The sequence below is a fragment of the Syngnathus acus genome, chromosome 6 (assembly GCF_901709675.1).
Source record: "Syngnathus acus chromosome 6, fSynAcu1.2, whole genome shotgun sequence".
Classification (NCBI taxonomy): Eukaryota; Metazoa; Chordata; class Actinopteri; order Syngnathiformes; family Syngnathidae; genus Syngnathus; species Syngnathus acus.
In genome coordinates, this window is record NC_051092.1 from 17,200,150 (window position 1) to 17,226,172 (window position 26,023).

Sequence of the window (26,023 nt, forward strand, 5' to 3'; positions counted from 1 at the left end):
ATCGATGGATTTAATGATTTAGAGTGCACAGATGGTTTGATAACATTATTGCTTATATAATAGTTATTTGATATATAATTTATATATCGTTATATGGGCCTGTGGAATATTTTTAAGTGCAAGAGCCGTCAGCGGCGCGCACGCATTGTTGACAAAGGACGATTGATGGATTTAATGAATTGGAGTGACGCAGATGGCTTTATTAACGTGTTATTCATGTAATAGTTTTTTGAATAACTCAGAATTTTACGTCAGGGCCGTTCTCAGCTCTTAGTTTGTGTTTATGTCACGTTAGCATACCTATCGTTTAGCCTGTTGTTGCTCGTTCATGACTATTCTTGGTGTTGGATTTTGTCGAATAAATTGCCCCCCAAAATGCGACTTATACTCCGGAGCGACTTATATATGTTTTTTTTCACTTTTTTGGGCATTTTATGGCTGGTGCGACTTATACTCCGGTGCGACTTATAGTCCGAAAATTACGGTACCCAAAGTTAAACTTACAAAAGAAAAAACATAACAAATAAAACTTACACAAGAAGAGCCCTAACGTGGCACTTGACAGCTGTCAGTGTCAAATGCAAAATGTAAACAAGGACCATGTGAAAATTAGGTCAATGCAATCTCCGGTTAGAATATCTTATTTTTTTCCATTTTGTGCGTAGGTATTAACAAGTAGAATAGTTTTAAATTATTCACAATTATTTAGGCAATTAATTATGGGATATTTTGTTACGAACCAGTCAGTATTTCCAAGCCGATCCGTATTTTCCTGACCATGGCCCTGCCCACGACCACGATGATCCCCATTTTCAGTTTGATTTTCTTCCGCTGGGGTACTTCTCACCGGTTCAAATTGGTAGCCTTGTACCCCAAGAAAGAAATCACACTCTTCTTCATTTTCATCTGAAGGTGAAGAATCCTCTGAGGGAGATTCGTCAGATGACATCGCTTCCGCTGCTGTATCCGCCATTATGTTTACATGGGCTAAGTAACTCGGCAACGCTCGGCGTCCTATAATCTACGTCACAGTCACTTCGGCAATAACACCTGGATGAACTTCAACGATCACATACAAACCGTTGATTTTTCATCGATTACTCCTCAATTCGCAATTTTATTCAAAAATGAACAACAGTTTCCTAAAATACAAGTCCATCTTTATCAAATACATTTTGGGACCCCATAGTGTCTTTACATGCCCTTTAAGGATTTCAACCTAAAGAGACACTACCAGACTAAACATGCTAACACATACGACAAGCTAACAGGGAGTGACCGTGCTGATAAAGTGAAGCAGCTCCAAGCTGAACTGGCATCACAACAGCGATTCACGCGGGGCTGTGAGTCAAAAGTAAATATTACTAAAGCAAGCTACGAAGTGGCCATGTTAATACTGTTGATGTTATGAACCTGTAGACGTGACACAAACTATTACTTTCTGAAAGATATTGTAAATGACGAGCAAAATTCACTTGTTTTAAGTTTTAATAATGACAACTTTGCATTACTTATAACTCCTGTTTAAAATGTTCATGAGGCAAAAATAATTTTAAACTCATGTAAATTTAAGGTATTTCATACAGTTTGTTCAATGTTATCTGACTAAGATATGAATGAAAGGCAGAATTTGTGTTTTTAGATTTGTTCACATCTGCCTGATATTTGGTTATTTTGTCATTTGAAAAATAAAGACAATTGTGACAATGAAAATCTATTTATAGCAGTGTGTATTTGCATTCAATTTTTGTCGTTAAAAAATGTCTGAAAAAACTATTGGCCTCCGGGCCCCTTCACTTTATCAAATCTGGCCCTCCTTGCAAAAAGTTTGGACACCCCTGGTATAGGGCCTATATTCACACATTTTTGAAAGATGTATTCCGACTTATTATTGATTTTGTTGACTTTGAATTTGCTTTTTACTGGATAATTTACTGTTTGTTTGTTTGTTTGTTTGTTTTTTCAACAAAAACGATTTTTAAAAAAACTAAGTAAGTTTTTATTATAAACTTAATAATTATTCTTGAAATTTTTCATATCCACAAATCAAAATTTAGACACTCAAAACCACTTTTCCTCTGATAACGATCTCTGGAATAAACAAATAACTTTTGCTCCTAATTTTTGAAGCAGAAACCAGCCAATACATAAAAAGTATTTGATATTCTAAAAACGAGTAAGCAGTTAAAACTGTTGATAGCTATATGTACTTTATTTGATATTTTCGTTTAACATCCCCTTGGCTCTTACTCTTTTCTTCTTTCATGTGTATTAGTAACTTTGTTGCTTTATTCTGTAAATGTAACGCGACATGTTCAATAAAGATTGTTAAAAAAAAAAACGTAGTCAGGTGTTCAGATCGTCACACACGCGCGCAGTGTTAATGCGGGAATCGAACTCAGTGCCTGCACACAAGACAGGCGTGTGCCCCTACATCATCAGCGATCCCCAGGGGTATTGAGATCGATCGTCTCGGGAGTCGCTGATGGTGTAGGCCAGGGGTCACCAACCTTTCTTAAACCGAGAGCTACTTCCTGGGTACTGATTAAGGCAAAGGGCTACCAGTTTGACACACACTTCTAAAATAGCCAATTTGCTCAATTTAGCTTTTGCAATGTGTTATTATTGTCATTTCCAGTTCACATGTAAGTGTGATTTTAACAAAAATAGGTTTCTCATTTCCCCTAGCTGGAGTTTTGAGTTTTTCCTTGCCCTCTTGGGAGTTTAAGATCAGGGGATGTTTGAGAATATTTGCCATTTTTCACATGTCCTGAGTGTTGTTAGTCACCTAAATGTTGAACAGAGGCTGTGATTTACCGGTCAAATTCCTTGTTTGAAACGCTCAAACATGGTGAATAAAAACTCTTGAATATTGAATCTTGAAAACCAGCTCAGTGGCCTAGTGGTAGAGTGTCCTCCCTGAGACTGGAAGGTTGTGGGTTCAAACCCCGGCCGGGTCATACCAAAGACTATAAAAATGGGACCCATTGCCTCCCTGCTTGGCACTCAGCATTAAGGGTTGGAATTGGGGGGTTAGATCACCAACTGATTCCCGAGCGCGGCACCGCTGCTGCTCACTGCTCCCCTCTCCCCCAGGGGATGGATTAAAATCACACGGGGATGGGTTAAATGCAGAGGACAAATTTCACCACACCCAGGTGTGTGTGTGACGATCATTGGGACTTTAATCTTTAATCTTAATCTTAAAAATACAGTCAAACCTCGGTTTTCTATTTTTCCCATTACAAATAATAGAAAAGAAATTTAGTCCGTTCCAAGACTAAAAAAAAACCGCCTTGTTTTTAAGCATTTTCTCATTTGCGCATTTTTGTCCGATCGCGCAACTGCAGGGCACCGCCGAACGCGCAACCGTAGCTAGTCGCTGACCGTGCAACTGCACCGCGCTGGTTGTTTTATTGTGACAGAGCTGTCGCTGAAATTTAGCAAATATTTTTAAAGTCCTGATGTACTTTCCAAAATTTAAGTGGACATCAGTGCGCAGGGAGCTTAATTTTGTCCGATCGTGCAACTGCAGCGCACCGTCGAACAAGCAACCGTAGCGCGCCGCCAACCGCGCAACTATACCGCGCTGGTCGCATTATTATGACAGAGCCGTCGCTAAAATTTAGAAAATATTCTTAAAATGCTAATGGACTTTCCAAAGTTTAAGTGGACCTCAGTGCGCAGGGAGCTTAATTTAGTCCAATCGCGCAACTGCAGCGCGCCGGGCGCTCACTGGCGCATTGCTTTAGGAGCGTCTTTGTGTTTTAGGATGGCTTTACTGCTTCCACTTGCTTCCTTTGGAGGCATGATCAGAGTTGATGCAATCCTCAGAGTAACGAGAATGTAATAACGAACGGAGTCAGTTGGCATGCGGGTCCTCTCGGCTCATCTCGCGAGGTTCGACAACCGAATTTCGTCCGACATCCGAAGCAAAAAACCCCCGAATTTTTTGTTCGAATACCGGTTTGTTCGAGAACCGGGACGTTCGAAAACCGAGGCTCCACGGTACTAGTACTAGCCAGAGCTAGCAAACTGCCTCTGTAGCGAGCTGCACAAGCAAAGATATTGTTGTGTTGATTTAATAGCTGTTTTGTCAATCCACAATAGCTGAAGGAAGAGAAGAAATGGAATTGGTGTCAGATATACTGCCAAAGCCATATTCAAGACGGACTTTTCAAGAAAAGCTGGACATTGTTAAGCAAGGTCGGGCAACTCCAAAGCTAATGTTGCGTATTGTGAGCCATGTCCGTTGTTGAGCCAGGAAAAACAAAGATGTGGAGTATAGAGTTGGTTCTTTATTGGCAAGATCTTGGGTTGTTTAATGGCGGTCAGTACAGTATTCTTGAGTAAAGAAAGGAGGACGGATTTTGTGTACAAATAATCAGGATTTTTGGTGAGTAAAATGTTGCTATATTCCTAAATAATATTGCAATTTTATCAGGTTATTTTTTATGATTTTTTTTATAGGTCGCAGCTGTACCTGCAGTAGAGGTTTTATAGCCATAAAATAGTTATTGAGGGTTGGATTGATTCAGACGGAACACTACTGTAGGCCTAGATGTGAAATGCACGGCCCGCCACTGGTTTCCATGATTGTCAGTGATGTTTAAGTCAGCAAAAGAGAATGAGAAGGAGACTTCCGGGTTGAAAACGGTGTGTAAAAAATAAAGTTGGAGCCCAAGCTTGTTGTTCAAAAACAAACGTCTGGTCATTCTGAAAGAAGAACAACACAGTTCAGACACAGCTGTGTCAAAAGTCAAGTCAAAAGCTGCGTCCAAATTTGCAGGCTGCGTCCTTCGCAGCGCATGAAGCTCCGCCTCCGTGGTCCGCATAAGGCGTGGCGAATTTGAACAGGCGGAATAGCTGAGAGCTCGCTGCAGAACCACTGGGTGGAGCTGCTCCAGAAACAGTCCAGCCCACCAGAATCTATTCCGCTCACTTTCCTTTTTTTAAATTTTTTTTTTTTTAATTTACTTTATTGCAGAGGAATGAATTTACAACCTAGTCGAGCAAATAATTATTTTTGATATTTGTTTATTTTTATTGAAAACACACACAAGGGTTAAACAGTTGTTTGTGTTAAACACTATTTTTTGGTAAGGGGGTGTTATTTAGAATTGCTTTTAATGTACAAAATAAGCTTACAAAACATATTAATTTAGTAAATTCGTTGATATATGTGTCAGGGTCCGGGGTGGCATACTTCTTTTGTCCACAGGGAGCAACTGAGTGCAGAGGGCCCAGGTGCGACTCATCAGGCTCGTTAAAGGAGCATGCTGTCAACTGCTCGTCGCCTGAGAGTCCCTTCAGTGTGATCACCTCCACGGTTGTGCCTCTAGCTCAGGGGTGGCCAACCAGTCAGAGACTAAGAGCCACATTTTTTACTGTGTCATCGCAAAGAGCCACATCATACACATGAGCACACATGAACACCCCCCCCCCCCCACACACACACACACGCACACAAACACGCACGCACACGCACGCACACACGCACACACACCCCTCTGCTCAGCCAAATTTATTGTGTGACATTATTATGTCACGCACCAACATGATAATGACAAATTGACTCCTACAGTACTAAAACCGCATTTTTAAAGACCACATTTTCAACAATGAGCATTGTGTGCATTGTCTCACACAGACAAACTCTCAGTTCAACAAATTCCACAAACAAAAACATAATACGTTTTTTCACTTACTATGTGTGGCGGGACAGACCATTCGTTTGAGTTCGTCGTTTTCAGGAGACAAGATTTCAATAACGTCACTGAGGCATATTTTAACGAACTCCACTTCATTGTATGGCTTTTTAGCCCGTGCAATGTTCCAAGCCAGTTGAAACAATGCAAGTGTGACAGTCTCTGAGTGCTTCGTAATTTTTTTGAAAAACTGTACCTATTTTTCTGCCTGACTTTTCAAAGTCTCCAAACTTGTGCTTGCGAAATTCAGTCCCTTTTGCAAAGTCCTTATCGATATTGGCATGAAGTGAGCTGAAGTGGCGCTGACCATTTGAAGCTTTTAAATGCGCCAATGACGTCCGACATATCAGGCAGAATGGCTTGCCATAGCGTTCAACAAAAAACAACTTTAACTCTGTTAAAAACGTCCTGTGTTCATCGTCATATATTCGTTTAGCTGTGCATTTTTTCCTTGCCATTTTGGCAAGCGTCTTGTCAGCCTTTCTGGACCTAATGGGCCCCCGTAGTCACAGTCGCCATTCATAAAAAAAGCGGGCAAAACCAATTCACCTCACGCGCATGCGCGTTTGACCAAAATACCATATTGAACTCAAGCGAAGCAAATACGCACGAAAAATAAACACAAATGTTGATATGAACGTAAAAGAGCCGCATGAAACTAGCCAAAGAGCCGCATGCGGCTCGCGAGCCGCGGGTTGGCCACCGCTGGTGTACACAATGTGTTGTGATGACATCTGCTGTGGAGTCTTCATGTTGTCAAGAATTTGAAAAGATGACCAGAAAGATCAGCCAATACTCTGAGCTGGAAATAGATAAGGCCCCACTAAACTGCATCACTGACTTAAAATCGGCTTGTTTTGTTTGGACAAAACGAACCCATTGTCGTCGTATAGATTCCGTTGCTGGGAAACGATGTAAACTGGGTTTTGTGCGTATTGCTACAAAATTTGACAACACAAACCTTCACCATCGTGGAACAGACGTTTAAACACCAGTTTGTAAACTAAATGAAGCTTATATGTGACGTATTGGAGACAAAACACCAGGAAAATGTGTGGTTCTTCGCGCTATCAATCGGTAAACAATGGGGGGAGTCCTATCATCTACGTCACGGTACCACGTGATCCAGAATGGAGCAGTTCATGACAGGGGCGGGGAAGATCGAGAAATACACACAAATTGACTGCGTTTGGCTCACGAATGCAATTTTATTTCAAATTCTATAATATTATTTGGACACAGGTGAATATAATCGAACATTCTGAGTGGTTTTAGAGCATGTTAAAGGTGCCTTTACATACGCTTTAAACAAGGCAACCATCTCTTTACAAATTAGACAAACACAATTGCCTTGATTTTCATTGAAGAAGTATTGTAATTCCCATCTCTCTTGAAAGCGACGGCCCTCAGTGTCAACTTTCCTCGTTTTCTTTTCAGTCGCCATGGCAGAAATGAGCGGAGGTGTTCGCGGCACGGCTGCAGACTGATATTATTAAAGTGGTGCTGCCACCTTTTGGTAAAAGGAGGAATTACAGTTTAAAGTTACATGATTTTTTTAAATTCAGTTTGACAGTGCAGGCGGGCCATAAATAATACATTATAAGACCGAAGCTGCGGGCCGTATGAAATCTGACCGGGGGCCGGACTTTGGACGTCCCTGCCCTATAGGGGGCATTGCCAGAACAGATTAACCAAAGTTTCAGGGGATAGTCCACAAAACAATCAACACAAACATCTTTCTTGAATTTAAGAAGATAATGCTTAGTTGGATAGTACCACCCGAGATGCAGTACGTACACTGGAAAAATAAAGATGAAGACGAAAGAAGAAAAACTGGAGGGTCGCTGCGTGTGCGTGTGTGTGGAAAAAAAAAAAAAAGGGAAAAACTTGGTCGCGCAAAGGTGACGCATACAGTTAGTCCCTAAACCAGACATGGCGGTGCTGCTGCGAGCAATACGCGCAGGAAGGGCATTTCGCGGCCTGTGTAGCGGTAACTACTTTATTTTATAGTATATGCGTGATTAAAACGGAACTCGTAAGTAAATAGTATTCCTTGCGTTATTGTCGTGCGGAGTCTAAAGCTGACGCTAGCCAAATAAGCCGAGTCATTTTAGCTGATAGTGAAGGACAGAATTAGCTAACGTAAACGTTGTTGTGCTTCGAAGCGTACAGTTTTTGTATGTATGTATGTATGTATGTATGTATGTATGTATGCATGTATGCATGTATGCATGTATGCATGTATGTATGTATGTATGTATGTATGCATGCATGCATGTATGTATGTATGTATGTCTATGTCTGTCTGTCTGTCTGTCTGTATGTATATGGATGATGGATGACTTTAAATTTAACAGGAATTTCATAATAGCAGACGTTGGCAATCGCATCGTGCTTAGGTCTCTTTTAAATAATTTTTTTATAGTCAAATGACAGCATTGCTTCTTGCAGTTGTGATGGCACCAACATCAAAACTGCAGCATCTCAGTCTTGAAAGAGACTTCCACTATGCCCAGTGGCTTCAGGATGAATCCAAATCAAACAAATACACACATTCTGCTGGGGATGATCTAGCAGCTTCACAAGAAGACTCAACAGCTAACCCAGTAGCAGATGAGTTTACCAGGCCAAGAACTAGGTAAGTACTGCAAAAGCTAATCATGTAAAATGTTCATGCTAAAACATGTTGCAGGATGTCTATGCATTAAATTACTCCTCCTCTTATTATTATTATTATGATTATTATTATTATTCGTAGTAGTAGTAGTAGTATTGTTCTTACTGAATTTTGTTTGTGTTTATGGTATTTCTTTGAGAGAGAGAAAGAATTATTCCCTGTTTGTATGCAAGTTACCAGGACCAGGGTGAGGAGTATGAAACAGAGGAACAACTTCAAAGTAAAGTCCTAAATGCTGCTCTGGAATTTGTCCCACAGCATGGCTGGACCATGGATTCAATTGCGGCTGGTGCTGAGGTGAGACACGGTCAAATGACAAATGCAGGTGTTTTTTACCCTCCCACAGTTCAAATTTAATCCCTTAATTTGAAGGGGTGTGATTAGAGATGGGAATTGATAAGATTTTTATGATTTTGATTCTGTTTATCAATTTTCTTAACAGTTTTCATTTGAGAAAAAAAGAAGCACATAAACGATTATGATCATTTTGTTCTAGATATTACAACTTTGTGTAAAGATGACATTACAAACTAAGAGTGAAGAATGCAAACGTTATCTTACGATAGAAATCATCATCTACCGAAAATCTGGGGCTTCTACAGTGGCAAATGGGTGCAAGCCTTTAACTACAAACTTTGTCACTGCACGATGACATTCCTCAGTCTTTTCCTTCAACATTTTGCTCCTCCCTGCCTCCGTGAATGCATAAGCTTGAGGTACAGTGCTGCTGGCGTCTGAACCAGTCAGACGATGTCTCATCATCTAAAAAAAACATGAGATGTGATTTGCATGGCAGATTTTGCAATTATAGAAATAGAACTAGCATGAAAAACAGTATTATCACCAGTAAAACTGCACGTCGAGCTCGGGCTAATGTTGCTGCTGGTGCTAGGTTGTTGACTGACCCTCCGCAGTGGATCAAACATGCATGTACAAATGCTTTTGCATATTAGAGGTATTTCCTCCCTTTGTTGAAATTTCAACATTGCAAGTATTGCATGTTGCTCTAATCTCGTACTTCTTAGCGAAATGTAACTAAACTTTGGAGCACTTCTTTCTCATAGGCGCCATCATTGTTTACATCGCTACGCATGTTGCGTAGCGTGCTTAACGTGCGTAGTGACGTAATTCGTGCTGACTGTAATCGCTAAACTTTGCGGCAAATGGAATTGTTAGCAAAATAGCAAACGATTCCAATGAATTGGTAATGTGGGAATCGGTTCTCAACAAGAATCGGTTCTCAATTTCCTTTCCTTGGCGTGATTTGGGACAGAATGTTTATTCTTTTACTGCTTGGAAATGTAGGTCCGAATATTTGCCACCGGTCTGGAGCAGTCACTAGAACAGGGGTCACCAACCCGCAGCGACCACATCAGTCGGCCATGGCCAGTTCTAAAAATAGTTTACAGTACACTGGTGAAGAGCATGCAATGCCAGGCTTCCCACTAACATTAATGTTCAGTGTCTTCACATAGAATATCATTAATAAAAATATAAAATTAAAGGTACACTGTGTAACTTTGTTATTTCAGAAGTGTATTATCAAAGTGGTCGCCCTTTGCATTATTCGGTGCCCTTGAAGTAGCTCCCAACTTCAAAAAGGTTGGTGACCCTGCACTAGAATGATGAGTGTACAGTGAGCCTTTGGAGGATGAATGCTTCACTGGCCTAATAAAATGAATGTATTTGAATTCCCCATAAAATACGGTTCAAAGTTTATCATTAAATATTTTTTTGAGTGCATTTTCACCTTTTATGAGTCAAAACTTTTCATTTTCAGTTCACAGCCAATCTAATTTTTTTCTGAGCAAAAATGAAGTGACAGATTTCAGAGTGACTGTCAGGGAAAATTTGACTTTTTGACACTGATTGTACCTATGGACTTTGTTCGCATGCATATTGCCGACTGAGACTGTCCCGGTTAAACTACTGCATTGCACTTTATTTTGGAGTCAGCCAGTCCTCCTTCAAGCATCTCGTGTTAGTCCAAAATGCTGCCACTCGCCTCCTAACTGGAGATCGTACGATAGCAAAATCCGGTAACACTTTATCATAATGCTTATAAAGCATTAACAACACTTCATAAATAATGAACTAATGATGAACATAACATTTACGAATGTTTGTGAATGAGTAAGATATTGTCTGTTAATATTATATTATGTAAGTTGTTAATCATGAGTAAAACATTAGTAATGTATACTTTTGAAGCATTAACAAAACTTCGTAAACAATTAACTAATGGTGAACCTAACATTTACAAATGTTTGTAAATGAGTTAGATATTGTCTGTTAATACAGTAATCCCTCGCTACATCGCGGTTCGTTTATTGCGGTTTCACTACATCGCGGATTTTTTTTCCAAATTAAAAAAAAAAATTTTTTTAAATAAAACTTCTATTTTGGGGAATTATGGCACGAAAGTTGCCCACACGCCAGCAGAAGCCAGGGAGTGCCCACACAATTGCAGTGCGTATACTTATACCTTTTTATAAAAAAAATTGTTATAATAATAAGAGTTCGTAAAACATATTTACAGTGTTGTACCTTGTTATAGAAAAATTGTTATAATAATAAAAGAGTTCTAAAAACATACCGTATTGGCCCGAATATAAGACGACCTGATTATAAGACGACCTCCTCTTTTTCAAGACTCAAGTTTGAAAAAAGACTTTTTGAACACGAAATTTAATTTTTATACGGAAAATAATTACATCTGAAACAAATGATTATAACAATATATTCAAGAGAAAAAGCATGTTATTTTGCCTCGTTCAAATCATACAAAAACTGTCTATCGCATCTTAATATCTGAACATTTAAATATGTAAACTAAAGTGCAACCACATTTGTAAATGAATGGCTTCTGGTTTTTGAAATGTAAATAAACCAATCTACTGTGATAAAACAACAAAATTGCAATAACTGCATTAACCATCAAAGTGAAGTCTAACTGTAACTTTCTCTTGAAACAAATCTGAATAAGGAAAAACATTGCAATAAAATAATAATAATCGACCCCGTGTTTTTTGTCTTCCGGGTTAGAGCAACGCTGGCGTCTGGATTGTTGACTGCCGCTTCTGGCCCGAACCGTGTCCGCTACTTGTTTATCCGCTATTTGTTTTGTGTTTCCCGTATTAAGTGTGCCCTTTTTTTCTTTTATTTTTCTTGCCTTTTCACCTGCCCACCGCGTATCTCTGCAGCTCTGCTCGCACCTCTCTGTTCCCTCTCCCTCGGACTACGAGCTACGCTATCCAGCTAGCCAAACCACCACCGGACCCTCCTACCTCCCGGCTCTGAGCCTGTAGCTGGTCGCTCTTGGCTCGGCAAACAGCTTTAACCCAACTTTCTGGCCACTCGGCCGGTGTCCTCGGGGGAGCACCCGCTCGCTGCGAGCTCGCCGGTCGTGGCTCGGCTGTGTGCCGCCATGACACACTGGGGCTTGCCGTTCGTGCGGGTACAGTCGGGATCGACCAACACCACCACCCACCCCACCAACATCACTACTCGGTCCACTGCTGCTTCCATGCATTTCACTGCCTACCAACTTCTAGCTAACCAGCTACTAGCCACTTCTAGCATTTTATCTGGATTATTCCCAGCTGCTGTCACGTCCAAGACAACCACCTGCTCTCTCGACCCCCTTCCAACGACCTTAACTAAGGCCTGCCTCCCTGTCCTCTTCCCTCACCTCACCACCCTTTTTAATTAGTCTCTATCCCTTGGCCACTTTCCCACTGTCTATAAGCTTGCAGCCATCACCCCCGTCCTCAAAAAGCCCACCTTGGACCCAGTCAACGTCTCCAACTACCGTCCCATCTCCAACCTTTCATTCCTTACCAAAACCCTTGAACGCATTGTCTCCGCCCAACTCCATCTCCAGTCCAACAACCTCTATGAACCCTTCCAGTCCGGATTCCGTCCACTTCACAGCACCGAAACAGCTCTTGTTAAAGTCACCAACGATCTCCTCATTTCTGCAGACTCTGGTGCCCTCAACATCCTATTACTACTCAACCTTAGCGCAGCCTTTGACACTGTGAACCATTCCATCCTCCTTCAAAGGCTGCGCCAACTAGGTGTTGAGGGCACTGCACTTGACTGGCTCACCTTCTATCTCGCCAACAGAAACCAGTTCATCTCTCTCTCCGGCTACACATCCATCCTCTCCCCAGTTACACAGTTACTTTTCCCTTTACAGATAATGGAAAATTTTTTAATCCGTTCCAAGACTAAAAAAACGCCTTTTTTAAGCATTATTTCATTTGTGCATTTTTGTCAGATCGCGCAACTGCAGTGCAATGCCGAACGCGCAACCGTAGCGCGCCGCCGACCGCGCAACTGCACTGCGCAGGTTGCATTATTGTGACAGAGTCGTCGCTGAAATTTAGAAAATATTTTTAAAGTCCTGATGTACTTTCCAAAATTTAAGTGGACCTCAGTGCGCAGGGAGCTTAATTTGGTCCGATCGCGCAACCGCAGCGCGCTGGGCGCTCACTGTCGCATTGCTTTAAGAGCGTCTTTACGAGTCAGTGACGTAACTTCCCGTTCACGAACGAGTCGTGAATTTATTATTATTATTATTTTTAATAAACATTTATGTTAAAACTTATCTAGTTTTTTATTCCTTGTTTTTATACTCGCCATTCAAAACATAAAAATCAGATATTTGGTTAACTGCTTTATATGACTATATCAGAGAGAGAGCCAGAGTCAGCTATATTGTCAATCCCTTCATGCTAAGACACACAAAGAAACCGAAATTTCGTTCCCCCTATCCCACGGTGACGAGACACAGCACACGATCAACACACAAGTAAAACAACGGGGGAGAGAGTTCAGGACCCCAACAGCCTGGAGATCACAAACTTCGCCAGTGGTGCAGTGCTGGCATCCCACAACAGAGTCCCGGCACCATTCGTCACGGATGTAGACGCACAGTCCACCTCCTCGCGATGTTCCCCCTCGTACAATGGCCCGGTCTGCCCGATAGCACGCCATCCGCTCCAGATGCACAGCAGTCACGCACTGTCCGGTCCGTAGAACTCAGCAGGCATGATGATGTCCAGCGATCGAACGTTCGCCAGAAGATTGGAAGGCACGGCCGGGCGAGCCGGGTTGGCCGCTAGCCTGACCCGGACGCCCAACCGGGGGAGGAATAGCAGGCGAGTCCGGCGACGCTTCAGGACGGAGCAGACCGAGCGCCTTTAACGTCCCCGCTTCAAAGTCCAGATCGCCACAAAACTCGCTTTCGCCGATGTCGAGCAGAACCAGCCCGCCGCACTTGTAGCACAACCCGGTACGACGAGACGAACACACAAAACTGTCGGACAAACCCACATTAAACGACAAAACAAAACACCGTTCGGGACAGAGCGAGGCCGCTGCGTGTGCACGCGCCGCCATCTTACTTATGCATGTGTTTTACGTTGTTATATGAGTTGGTGTCCCCAAAATTAACAAATGTCGGCATAACGGGGTTTTTTTTTCAACCTTTTATTCAAACACAAACATAAACACATTCGGTATAAAAACACCATCAACTACTAGCCAACAAATACAAAATTAAAATATCAATGTCGGCATAACGTGTGTCGGCTGGCAATAGCATAGCAGCAATGCTGTCTGTCACTCACTCACTCACTCACTCACTCACTCACTCACTCACTCACTCACTCACTCACTCACTCACTCACTCACTCGTGAAGACCAATCAGCAGCGCCAGGCTGTCACTCACTCACTCACTCACTCACTCACTCACTCACTCGTGAACTCACTCGTGAAGACCAATCAGCAGCGCCAGCGAGCGTTAGATGGAGGAGGGACTTTACGAGTCAGTGACGTTACTTCCCGTTCACGAACGAGTCGTGAATTTATTATTATTATTATTATTATTATTATTTTTAATAAACATTTATGTTAAAACTTATCTAGTTTTTTATTCCTTGTTTTTATACTCGCCTATTAAAACATAAAAATCAGACATTTGGTTAACAGCTTTATATGACAATATGGACGTATATATTTGTTTGGCTTGTGTCGAGTGGCATGGTGGTACAGATGGTGTAAAATTAGGTATTGAATTTGGCCCAGGCACATTGGCTATCCCAAAACATGTCGTAGTTCAATATTTCACCAGGAGATGGTGTTAAAGCTTGACATAGGGGTGACCGGATGGAAATTAACAAATCTAATCAATTACATTGTTAGCAATTGGGAGGACACGACCTGTTCAAACACGTAGCAACGCACAATTTTGGAATAAGAGTTTGCTATGCCATAATTTTAAGATGTAACAGCTTGAGCAATATCCATATATGTGTTTAAGTTGGAGGAACCCATTATGGTGTTAAGTACTATTATGTGACAAGATATATGTGATTCATGTTGCAATGTTTTGTCCAACCTGTATTTAACATTGGTGTTCCATCCATACCTGAATGTATTAAGTTGAAGAGGAGACATTAAGGGCTATATACTAAATGCCGGAACGAGCAAAACAGGAAACACCTATTAAGGGTGATTGCTGCTTGAAGCAAGGTTGCCAAGACAACCGAGGGGCACCCACGTATTCCGGTGGGGTAATTCCGGTGAGGTAATTCCGATGAGGTAATGCCGGAACGAGCAAAACAGGAAACACCTATTAAGGGTGATTGCTGCTTGAAGCAAGGTTGCCAAGACAACCGAGGGGCACCCACGTATTCCGGTGGGGTAATTCCGGTGAGGTAATTCCGATGAGGTAATGCCGGAACGAGCAAAACAGGAAACACCAATTAAGGGTGATTGCTGCTTGAAGCAAGGTTGCCAGGACAACCGAGGTACACCCACGTATTCCGGTGAGGTAATTCCGATGAGGTAATGCCGGAACGAGCAAAACAGGAAACACCTATTAAGGGTGATTGCTGCTTGAAGCAAGGTTGCCAGGACAACCGAGGTGCACCCACGTATTCCGGTGGGGTAATTCCGGTGAGGTAATTCCGATGAGGTAATGCCAGAAGCATATAAATATGACGGCAGGACACAGAGCGGCGCGCTCCTCCTCCCCAGTCGGGGCGGCGCTTCTCCGAAATCACGGCGATGGCCGTGTCGCTGCCCGGACTAAAAGAACGAAGATGGACTTTGCATTCTTTTTCAGATTGAACCAAAATCTACTAAGATGAATTTCCAGAGTCTTCGAATTGGACTTTGTCAAATTTTAAGCTTCGAGGAAGGCAGAGGAGACAGCCGCTGGGGCAGAAAGGAGAAGTCGCCAATTTTACTTTTTAGGCTAGGCTCCTCACGGCCAGACCTTTCCTCTTTTTTAAACAGAATTCGGATTTTGGAACAAAGGAGAGCCGATCACTCGACTTGTTCAACCAAATAGGATTTTAGACCTTTAGTCTCCTCTTTTGTTCTGTGTGGGTGAGTCTTGTTTTTTGTTTTTTCGACTTGTAAGTCTTTTTCTGGCTTATTCATTAAATCTCTTCTTAAGCCTTAATTCGGTTATCGATTATTTCGTATTAACTATGTCGAGCATGGTTTTATATGCGGTAATTACAACTTTAAAATGTCTTTATTTCCCTATCATAGTCATTCTTTAAATCCGTTCAATTCTTTTTAAAGTGAAGACAGCTTTAATCCTTAACATCAGGAATTGTCAGATCTGGTTCGAAGTAGTTATCTTGAGTTCAGCTAGAGCGAGGGCGCTCTAGTAAATTAACGAATCCTTGAGGTCTTAACAAAGACATCTAAAAAATATCCGTAACGTAATACCAGCATCAAACAACCGAAGGGAGCCATCATTACGGCGCGGTCATATCGACGACTCGCCTCGAATAGAGTTACTCGGCTCGCGCGTCGGATGACTTAAAAAGGATTGGCGTCGTAAAGAAATTAGATTGATTCTGGTAGAATCAATTTAACTCGGGTGGTCAGCTACGGACGAGTCCCTTCACCCCCGGCTTATTGAACCCGTTACTGGGGAGCCGGTGCCACTATAATAAAGTGCGCGTTTGACATTTGGCAGCAGGCAAATCTCCCTTGCTTCCAAACTTGGAAATGTACTTCTAGCATTTGTAAAGGCCTGCATGAGTGGGTGATGTTATTACGCTGGCATGGATACACTGCTATGTGTGCCATGGGAACTTGACGACTCTTCTACTCCCGCACAGTCATAATGTATTAAGATGTTCTTCAGAACTGAAACACGGCACCGTTTGATTTCGCATGAATCCATGCCTGTTAGTACAGACATAAATTGGACCATACCAATACCATCTATGTTACACATCCCTAGGCTTATAATGATTTAGCAAGATTCATAAATAATCATGTTGAACTGCACTGCCTGTGTCTGTGTCTGTATTGGTACTAGACATTAGGCCTCTCATCTGCTTCCATTGGTATGTTCTACAATGGAGCTGGAGACCTGGTCCTACATTTCATTGCTCAGTGTAATTCACAACTGGGAGAGACACTAGCTGAACAACAGAAGCAGGTCCAGTTGGGCCAAGCAGAGTAAGTGCATGAAACAACACACACACGCACACACAAAAATATACAATGATGTTCAAATGTAGTATTGTAATAATATAACAATGTAATAACTTTGGGTCAAAAATGCGGATATATTTGATGACTATCTTGCAGACCAAAGAAGACTACTGACTTTCTAAGAGAAGCTATTGAGACTAGACTGAGGATGCACATCACCTACATAGAAACATGGCCACAGGTAAGGTGCGTGTGATGACGTGTCGCAGCATGAATAAGCATAAGACCAGTGCACCTTTCTAATCAGAATTTTAGACCAATACAAAAAAAAAACCCTATTGCTCTCTCCTCAGGCGATGAGCATTCTTCTTCTGCCTTACAACATCCCAAAAAGTCTGGAACACCTTGCTACTCTTGTGGATGACATCTGGTACTATTCTGGAGACAGATCTACAGATGTGAGTGGGTCTGAGCTTATGCATTGCTCTCAAACCTTTATATACCCGCTTGCTCCCCCTTGTTTTTGGGTACTACTTTTGGGTAATTATGTTTCATATTTTTCAGTTATATGAAGCACCTTATCAAAACGTTTGTTTTTGTCACGGATGGAATGGAGCAGGGCGAACAAGTGCAGCTTGGACCAGGGTTTATTGGAGGAACTCAAAAGACAGACTCGGCAGACTGACATGACACCAAACGATAACATGACTGACGGACTAACCGAAACAGACTTGAAAACGACAGGAACCAAAAAGACATGAAGCGTGACGACAACAACAATGATCCGACGGGGAGTGAGGGGCAGACAGGACTTAATAAGACCTCGTGGAATCATTTGGTGATCTAACCCCCCAATTCCAACCCTTAATGCTGAGTGCCAAGCAGGGAGGCAATGGGTTCCATTTTTATAGTCTTTGGTATGACCCGGCCGGGGTTTGAACCCATAACCTTCCAGTCTCAGGGCGGACACTCTACCACAAGGCCACTCCCCTCCCTGAAGGACATTTACACCTCCCATGTCACCCGCAAGGCGACCACGATTGTGAGTGATGTGAGTCACCCCGCTCACTCTTTGTTCGATCTTCTGCCCTCTGGGAAGAGGTACAGGAGCCTGCGCTCCCGCACCACCAGACTCACCAACAGCTTCATTCTCCAGGCTGTTAGGATCCTGAACTCTCTCCCCCCTTCTGCGTAGCGTCCTGTACTTTTGCGCTATATTCTGACTGTCTGCTGTATGCACACTTGCTCCATTTTTGCTCCTCTTATTTATTGTGTTATTTGTTTATTTATTCATCACTCTTATTTATTCATTGTTTGTGCCTTCTTGTTTTTATTTTTTTGTGTTGTTTACTTGTATGTATATTCAAAGTCAAAGTCAAAGTCTGCTTTATTGTCAATCTCTTCACATGCCAAGACACACAAAGAAATCGAAATTACGTTTCCACTATCCCACGGTGACAAGACATAGTACACGACATACATATTATTGGAGCACCAATAATCTTACCAGCCGTGTTCACTATGCGCTGGAGGGCCTTCATGTTGTAGTCAGTGCAGCTACCACCCCAAACAGCAATACAACTGGAGAGGACGCTCTCAATGGTGCCACGGTAAAATGTGGTCATGACGGCCGGAGGAGCATACGCTCGCCTGAGTTTCCGCAGGAAGTACAGGCGGCGCTGGGCCTTCTTTGCCAGTGATGCGGTGTTGGTGGACCAGGAGAGATCCTCACTGATGTGCACCCCCAGGAACCTGGTACTGCTCACTCTCTCCACCACAGCACCGTCGATGGTCAGTGGCAGGTGTTGGGTGTGACCCTTCCGGAAGTCAACAACAATCTCCTTGGTCTTGTTGACGTTAAGCAGGAGGTTGTTGTCCTTGCACCACGTGGTCAGAAGGTCAACCTCCAACCTGTATTGAGTCTCGTCGCCCTTGGTGATGAGACCCACCAGAGTCGTGTCGTCAGCAAATTTCACCATGCGGTTGGTGCTGTAGGTTGCAGCGCAGTCATGCGTATTGTGTACTATGTCTTGTCACCGTGGGATAGTGGGAACGTTATTTCGATCTCTTTGTGTGTCTTGGCATGTGAAGAAATTGACAATAAAGCAGACTTTGACTTTGACTTAAATACACGACAGGTAACAAGAGGCAGGTGAGAATGATCACACTTCATCATGGGCACACAGGACCATATAACGATATATAAATTATATATCAAATAACTATTATATAAGCAATAATATTATCAAACCATCTGTCACTCCAAATCATTAAATCGATCAATCGTCCTTTATGTCAACAATGTCGGCCGGGTGCACGCCGCTGACGGCGCTTGCACTTCAAAATATTCCACAGGCCCATATAACAATATGTAAATTATATCTCAAATAACTATTACCGTAATTTTTGGACTATAAATCACGTTTTTTTTCATAGTTTGGGTGGGGGGAAGACTTATAATAAGGGAGCGACTTATATATGTTTTTTTTCAAAACTTTTCCCAAAAAAAAAAAAAAGTGAAACCGCGATGTAGCAAGGGATTACTGTAATTTTAATTTCAAGTGACGTCAGCAGCGCGACGCAGCGTGGCGCGGCGGTTGTTTAAATAAAGGACAAAGATTGATCACGGGATGACGAAGATGACGAAGGGCCCCACGTACTACCGGCATCATTAGCGGCTTTGTTTCTAAGTGACACGGCGGACGAAGAGTTTGAAGGATTTAAGGATTTGGAGTGACACAGAAGGTTTGAAAAACTATTATGGCTTTTACCCATGCCCGGTCCTACTCTAAGGAGCTCTCTTTCACCTCCGTGGATTGAAGTCGGGGGCCGGCGCTCGGCCGGGTGGCTGTCCAGGGACGGTGGATGGGGCTCGGACATGGCTTTTACGCACGCCTGGTCCTACTCTAGGGAGCTCTCTTTCACCTCCGTGGATGGAAGTCGAGGGCCGGCGCTCGGCCGGGTGGCTGTCCGGGGACGGTGGATGGGGCTCGGTCATGGCTTTTACGCACGCCCGGTCCTATTCTATGGATCTCTCTTCCACTTCCGTGGCTGGAAGTCCACGCCGCCACACACCTGGAAGTTTGTTTTGTTAAATAAAGAGCCGTTTACCAAACCCACGTCTTTCCTTGTACTTTGTTAAGGCTACAATATAGTAATATACTAGATCTGTGGAATAACGACGAGGCTGACGTCAGGGCTCATGCGCGGCGTTGTTGACAAAGGACGAGGAATTTGATCGATGGATTTAATGATTTAGAGTGCACAGATGGTTTGATAATATTATTGCTTTTATAATAGTTATTTGATTTCTAATTTATATATCGTTATATGGGCCTGTGGAATATTTTGAAGTGCAAGCGCTGTCAGCGGCGCGCACACATTGTTGACAAAGGACGATCGATGGATTTAATGAATTAGAGTGACACAGATGGTTTTATAAACGTGTTATTTATGTAATAGTTATTTTTAAATAACTCTGAATGTTACGTCAGGGCCGTTCTCAGCTCTTCATTTGTGTTTATGTCACGTTAGCATACCTATCGTTTAGCCTGTTGTTGCTCGTTCATGACTGTTCTTGGTGTTGGATTTTGTCGAATAAATTTCCCCCCAAAATGCGACTTATACTCCGGAGCGACTTATATATGTTTTTTTTCACTTTTCTGGGCATTTTATGGCTGATGCGACTTGTACTCCGGAGCGACTTATAGTCTGAAAATTACGGTATATAAGGAATAACATTATCAAACTCTGTCACTCCAAATCATTAAATCCATCGATCAAATTCCTCGTCCTTTGTCAACAACGTGCGCCCTGACGTCACCCTCGTCGTTATTCCACAGATCTAGTATATAACTATATTGTAGCGTTAACAAAGCACAAGGAAAGACGTGGGTTTGGTAAACAGCTCTTTATTTAACAAAACAAGAGTTCAACGAGCAAACAACTACTGAACTGTAACGATCTTGAATCTTGAATATACAAATTGCTACACAAAATAAAATATATCAAATAATTATAACATAAATAGTTCACCGCCACACGGCCCCAAGCACCCGCGTCGACTTCCAGGCGTGTGGCGGCGTCGACTTCCATCCCCGGAGGTGGTACGTCCAGCCATGGAGGTGGAAGAGAGCGCCATAGAATAGGACCGGGCGTGCGTAAAAGCCATGTCCGAGCCCCATCCACCGTCCCCGGACAGCCACCTGGCCGAGCGCCGGCCCCCGAATTCCATCCACGGAGGTGAAAGATTCAAGAGATTCAAGAGTTTTTTATTCGCCATGTTTGAGCGTGCCAAACAAGGAATTTGACTTCGGTAAAACACACCCTCTGTTCAACATTTAGGTGACTAACAACACTCAGGACATGTGAAAAATGGCAAAAACAGTGTAGACAAATTCAAAAAAGGTGTGAAGAGCAGGATGTTATTGCACAGTAATGACTCTGAGACTCTAAGAGTGGTTTGAGTTCATCAGAGCAACAGCCTGGGGGAAGAAGCTGTCTCTGTGTCTGCTGGTTTTGGCGTACCGAGCTCTATAACGCCGTCCGGAGAGGAGTAGTTCAAACAGACTGCAACCTGGGTGAGAAGGGTCTGTAGAGATGTTCGTTGCACGTTTCCTGGTCCTGGACAGGTACAAGTCTTGGATAGATGGGAGGTTGATTCCAATGATCTTTTCTGCAGTCCTGATTGTCCGTTGCAGTCTGTGCTTGTCTTGTTTGGAGGCTGATCCAAACCAGACAGTGATGGAGGTGCAGAGGACAGACTGGATGATGGCAGTGTAGAAGGTCTTCAGAAGCTCTCGCGGCAGGTTGAACTTCTTGAGCTGTCTCAGGAAGTACAGCCTCTGCTGGGCCTTCTTCCGGACAGAGTCTATGTGGCCGGTCCATTTCAGGTCCCGAGAGATTGTGGTTCCCAGGAACTTGAAGGTGTCTGTGGAGAGAATAGTATTACTGCGGATAGTGAGGGGTAAAAGTGGTGAAGGGTCTCGCCTGAAGTCCACTGTCATCTCCACGGTCTTGAGCGGGTTCAGCTCCAGGTGGTTTTGGCTGCACCAGTGGACCAGCCGCTCCACCTCTTGTCTGTACGCAGTCTCATCACCATCCTGGATCAGTCCGATGAGAGTGGTGTCGTCTGCATACTTCAGGAGCTTCACAGGAGAGTCACCTGAGGAGAAATCATTGGTGTAGAGAGAGAAGAGCAGTGGGGAGAGGACGCACCCCTGAGGGGCTCCAGTATTGGTGGTCCGGGTGTCAGATGTGATGCCCCCCAGCCTCACACGCTGTCTCCTGTTGGTCAGGAAGCTGGTGATCCACTGACAGGTGGAGGCAGGCACCGCAAGCTGGATGAGCTTCTGTTGGAGGATGTCAGGAGCGATGGTGTTGAACGCCGAGCTGAAGTCCACGAACAGGATCCTGGCGTACGTTCCTGGGGTGTCCAGGTGGTGCAGGATGTAGTGCAGTCCCATGTTGACCGCATCATCCACTCACCTGTTTGCCCGGTAGGCAAACTGGAGGGGGTCAAGCAGGGGGCCCGTGACATCCTTCAGGTGGTTCAGCACTAACCTCTCGAAAGATTTCATGACCACAGATGTCAGTGCGACAGGTCTGTAGTCATTCAAACCTGTGATGGCGGGCTTCTTGGCCACTGGAACGATGGTAGAGCTCTTGAAGCACGAGGGCACCTCACACAGCTCCAGAGAACGGTTGAAGATCCGTGCAAAGGTGGGCGCCAGCTGCTCAGCGCAGACTTTCAAGCAGGAAGGTGACACGCCGTCTGGGCCCGGTGCCTTCCTGGTCTTTTGTCTCCGGAACATCTGGCGCACTTCCTCCTCGCGGATCTCGAGTGCGGGCGCGGCCTCTGCAAGAGAGAGAGTGGGTGACAACGTTGATAGAGGTGTGGACAGAGCAGTTGTGGGGAGAGGTGAGTATGTAGATTGTGCTGCAGGAAGTCCCGTTGTGTGGGAGGACCGATCAAACCTGCAGTAGTGTTTAGCTGGGTAGCAAGCCTTGGGCTCTCCACAGGACGGGGGGTTCGTTTCTTGAAGCCCGTGATGCTCTGCAGACCTTTCCACACTGTTGAGGGATCAGGATTGGCAGAGAGGTGTCTCTTCAGGTTCTCCCTGTAACACCTCCTGGCTTTCCTGACCTCTCGGTTCAGTGTGTTTCTGGTCTGCTTGAACAGGTCGCGGTCGCCGCTCCTGTAGGCCTCCTCCTTGACTTTGCACAGCCTCCTGAGGTTCGGTGTAAACCAAGGTTTGTCGTTGTTGTACGTGCAGAAGGTCTTAGTCTGCACACACAGATACTCACAAAAACTGATGTATGATGGGACACTGTCAGTGAGTTCATGCAGGTCTGAAGTTGCAGCTTCGAAAACTCCCCAATCGGTGCAGTCAAAGCAGGCTTGGAGGTCCTGCCTTGACTCCACTGTCCACTTGCTCACAGTCCTCACCACAGGCTTAGAAGTTCTTAGTTTCTGCCTGTAGGCCGGGATCAGATGAACTAGACAGTGGTCCGAGAGTCCTAAAGCTGCACGAGCCGCAGAGTGGTATGCATCCTTAATCACGGTGTAGCAGTGGTCCAGAGTCTGTGCCCCTCTGGTGGGACACGTTACGTGCTGTCTGTATCTGGGGAGTTCGTGTGCGAGGTTCGCCCTGTTAAGATCACCCAGAACAATGATTAGTGAATTTGGTAGAAGTTTCTCCATGTCTGTTACCTGGTCAGCCAGGAAGCCATGGCTTCACTCGCACGTGCGTGTGGTGGAATGTAAACAGCCGCCATGACGATCGAGGAGAACTCCCGTGGTGAATACAACGGCCGGCAGTTTATGAAAAGTGTTTCTAGGAGAGGGCTGCAAAACTCTTTCAACACCGTGACATCAGTACACCAACGTTCATTAATGTAGAAACAGAGACCACCTCCCTTTGATTTTCCGGAGAGCTCCGCGCTGCGATCTGCACGCGTTAGCCGAAACCCCGCTAACTCCACGGCGTGGTGGGGGGTTCGTTCGCTGAGCCACGTTTCAACAAAGCACAGCGCGGCGGATCTGCTGAAGTCCGTGTTCCTTGAAGTGAGGAGCAGCAGTTCGTCCATCTTGTTCGCCAGGGAGCGGACATTCGCCAGATGAATTGACGGTAGGGCAGAACGGAACCCTCTCTGCCTCAGCTTTACGAGGGCTCCGGCTCGTTTTCCGCGCCGCCGTCGTCGCGCTAGCTTGTATAGCACCGCCGCTCCGGCTAGAATCTCCGACAAACAGTCTGAATCAGAGAGAACAGGAGAGAAAATACCAGAAGAAGACTGTCCGATGTTTAACAGCGCTTCTCTATTAAAAGTGATCCGGGATGGACAGCAGAGGACACAGAAAACACACAAAATAAGACAAAGAAACAGAGAGCGACTCACCGTGGCTGCCATCCGCGGCGCCATCATATGACGACCATCATACAATTTATGAATAGAAACTACAAGGTATAAAAGAGAAAGAACTTCTCTTGAACTAAACAAAGAACAAAGGTGTTCTGTTCATAACTAGTGAGGGCCTCTCACAGATAAGAAAAGGAAGGGAGTCTAAGAACTCCCCAGAGCTAGACAGATATGTTTGCTTGAGCGAACATATGAGGCCTCCGGTTCAGGCTGACCAGCGCTTCTGCAAAAACAATTATTCCAACAGATAAGCTCCACTCCGCGTGGGGATCAGCGCCACGGAGGAGCGGAGAGGTGATACATCCATTGGTTTTAGAAATTACTCATAGGAATGACTCATAGGAAACTCCCCAGAATGAGGTGTAATATATGAAAATAATTTAGTTTCACTCCACAAATATTGATCACACAGAAAGGTCGGATTTTGGCAAGACAAAAGTTTTGTCGCCCACAGAAAGTAATGTGAAAATCAAACAAATACCCATCCATCCATCCATTTTCTATACCGCTTGTCCCCACGGGGGTCGCGGGCGTGCTGGAGCCTATCCCAGCAGTCATCGGGCAGTAGGCGGGGGACACCCAGAACCGGTTGCCAGCCAATCGCAGGGCACACAGAGACGAACAATCATCCGAACCCGCACTCACACCTAGGGGCAATTTGGAGTGCTCAATCGGCCTACCAAGCATGTTTTTGGGATGTGGGAGGAAACCAGAGTGCCTTGAGAAAACCCACGTGGGCACGGGGAGAACATGCAAACTCCACACAGGGAGGGCCGGAGGTGGAATCGAACCCGCACCCTCCTAACTGTGAGGTGGACGTGCTAAACAGTGCTCCCTAATCAAACAAATAATCAACTTCAAATACAAAACTACATTTCATAACATTGGTGAATGAAGTTGTTGTGCAATTAGAGCCATATTTGATATTTTGTGTGACTCATGAGCTTGAAGGATTGCATCTATGTGGTTAGACAATGATTTATGCAATTTATTGACGAAGTCATCAGGAATAGCAAGAAATGTAGTCTTACATGCCTCCCAGAGATCATCAAGATATTTTTTTTCTTCCTTTCATTCTACCCCAAACATGCTGCAGTGAATTTCTTCTATTGCCTGAGCCCGTCTCAGCTTCCTTCCAGATTGGTTGCCGAGCACATCCGACTTGAGAATGGAAAAGTGGAAAAAAAAAACTTCTTTGCTTGGAAAGAGTTTTTATTCTTCCCAATACTTGCTGAGGCGACTCGAAGCATCTCTCCCCCTATAATGCTTTGTGTCCTGCGCCCTTTCCGAGCTCCCCAATTTATATATCCTTGCTCATTCTAGATCTTGTCCAGATGTCCACATTCCTCTTCAGGAGTCCACTTTCCTTTTCAGGAGAAGTGCAATCCACTTTCCCTTTTCAGGAGGTGTGCAATCACTCTTCCTGCTCAAATTTTAGTTTTGTGCAACCCACTTAATGTGCCACACGGACTTTTTAGCCTTATGCAACCTGATTCATATTTCATATAGGGTTTTGTGTAGCCTTATTGTTACTAGGCATGTATAGATATATTCTTAGTGGTAAATAGAAATATACTATAACCCCCCCACCCTTCGAGGCAATCAAAGGATTAAGCAAATGGTGACATCAGCCTGCATTCAAAAATCTTATTTCAACCATTTTTCATACAAACCAGTAGATACAATTTGGGAGGTTTAATTGGCTAAGTCAGCATGGGCAAACTACGGCCCGTGGGCCACATCCGG

General features: G+C 44.0%; 2 protein-coding genes and 1 long non-coding RNA gene across 3 annotated transcripts in view; 2 read left to right on the forward strand and 1 right to left on the reverse strand.

Moving 5' to 3' along the window:
• The window catches only part of LOC119124049, a 793,622-nt gene that overhangs the window by 379,728 nt on the left and 387,871 nt on the right, over nucleotides 1-26,023 (forward strand). The window lies entirely within an intron of this gene.
• LOC119124129 overlaps nucleotides 1-26,023 on the reverse strand; it is a 288,366-nt gene that overhangs the window by 119,516 nt on the left and 142,827 nt on the right. The window lies entirely within an intron of this gene.
• The window catches only part of coq9 (coenzyme Q9 homolog (S. cerevisiae)), a 42,619-nt gene continuing 24,164 nt past the window's right edge, over nucleotides 7,569-26,023 (forward strand). The window contains exons 1-6 of the mRNA XM_037253705.1: nucleotides 7,569-7,698; nucleotides 8,160-8,346; nucleotides 8,559-8,682; nucleotides 16,740-16,882; nucleotides 17,015-17,099; nucleotides 17,212-17,316. Coding sequence (XP_037109600.1) covers nucleotides 7,641-7,698; nucleotides 8,160-8,346; nucleotides 8,559-8,682; nucleotides 16,740-16,882; nucleotides 17,015-17,099; nucleotides 17,212-17,316 — 702 coding nt within the window. The 5' untranslated portion in view covers nucleotides 7,569-7,640. The remainder of the gene's footprint in view (nucleotides 7,699-8,159; nucleotides 8,347-8,558; nucleotides 8,683-16,739; nucleotides 16,883-17,014; nucleotides 17,100-17,211; nucleotides 17,317-26,023) is intronic.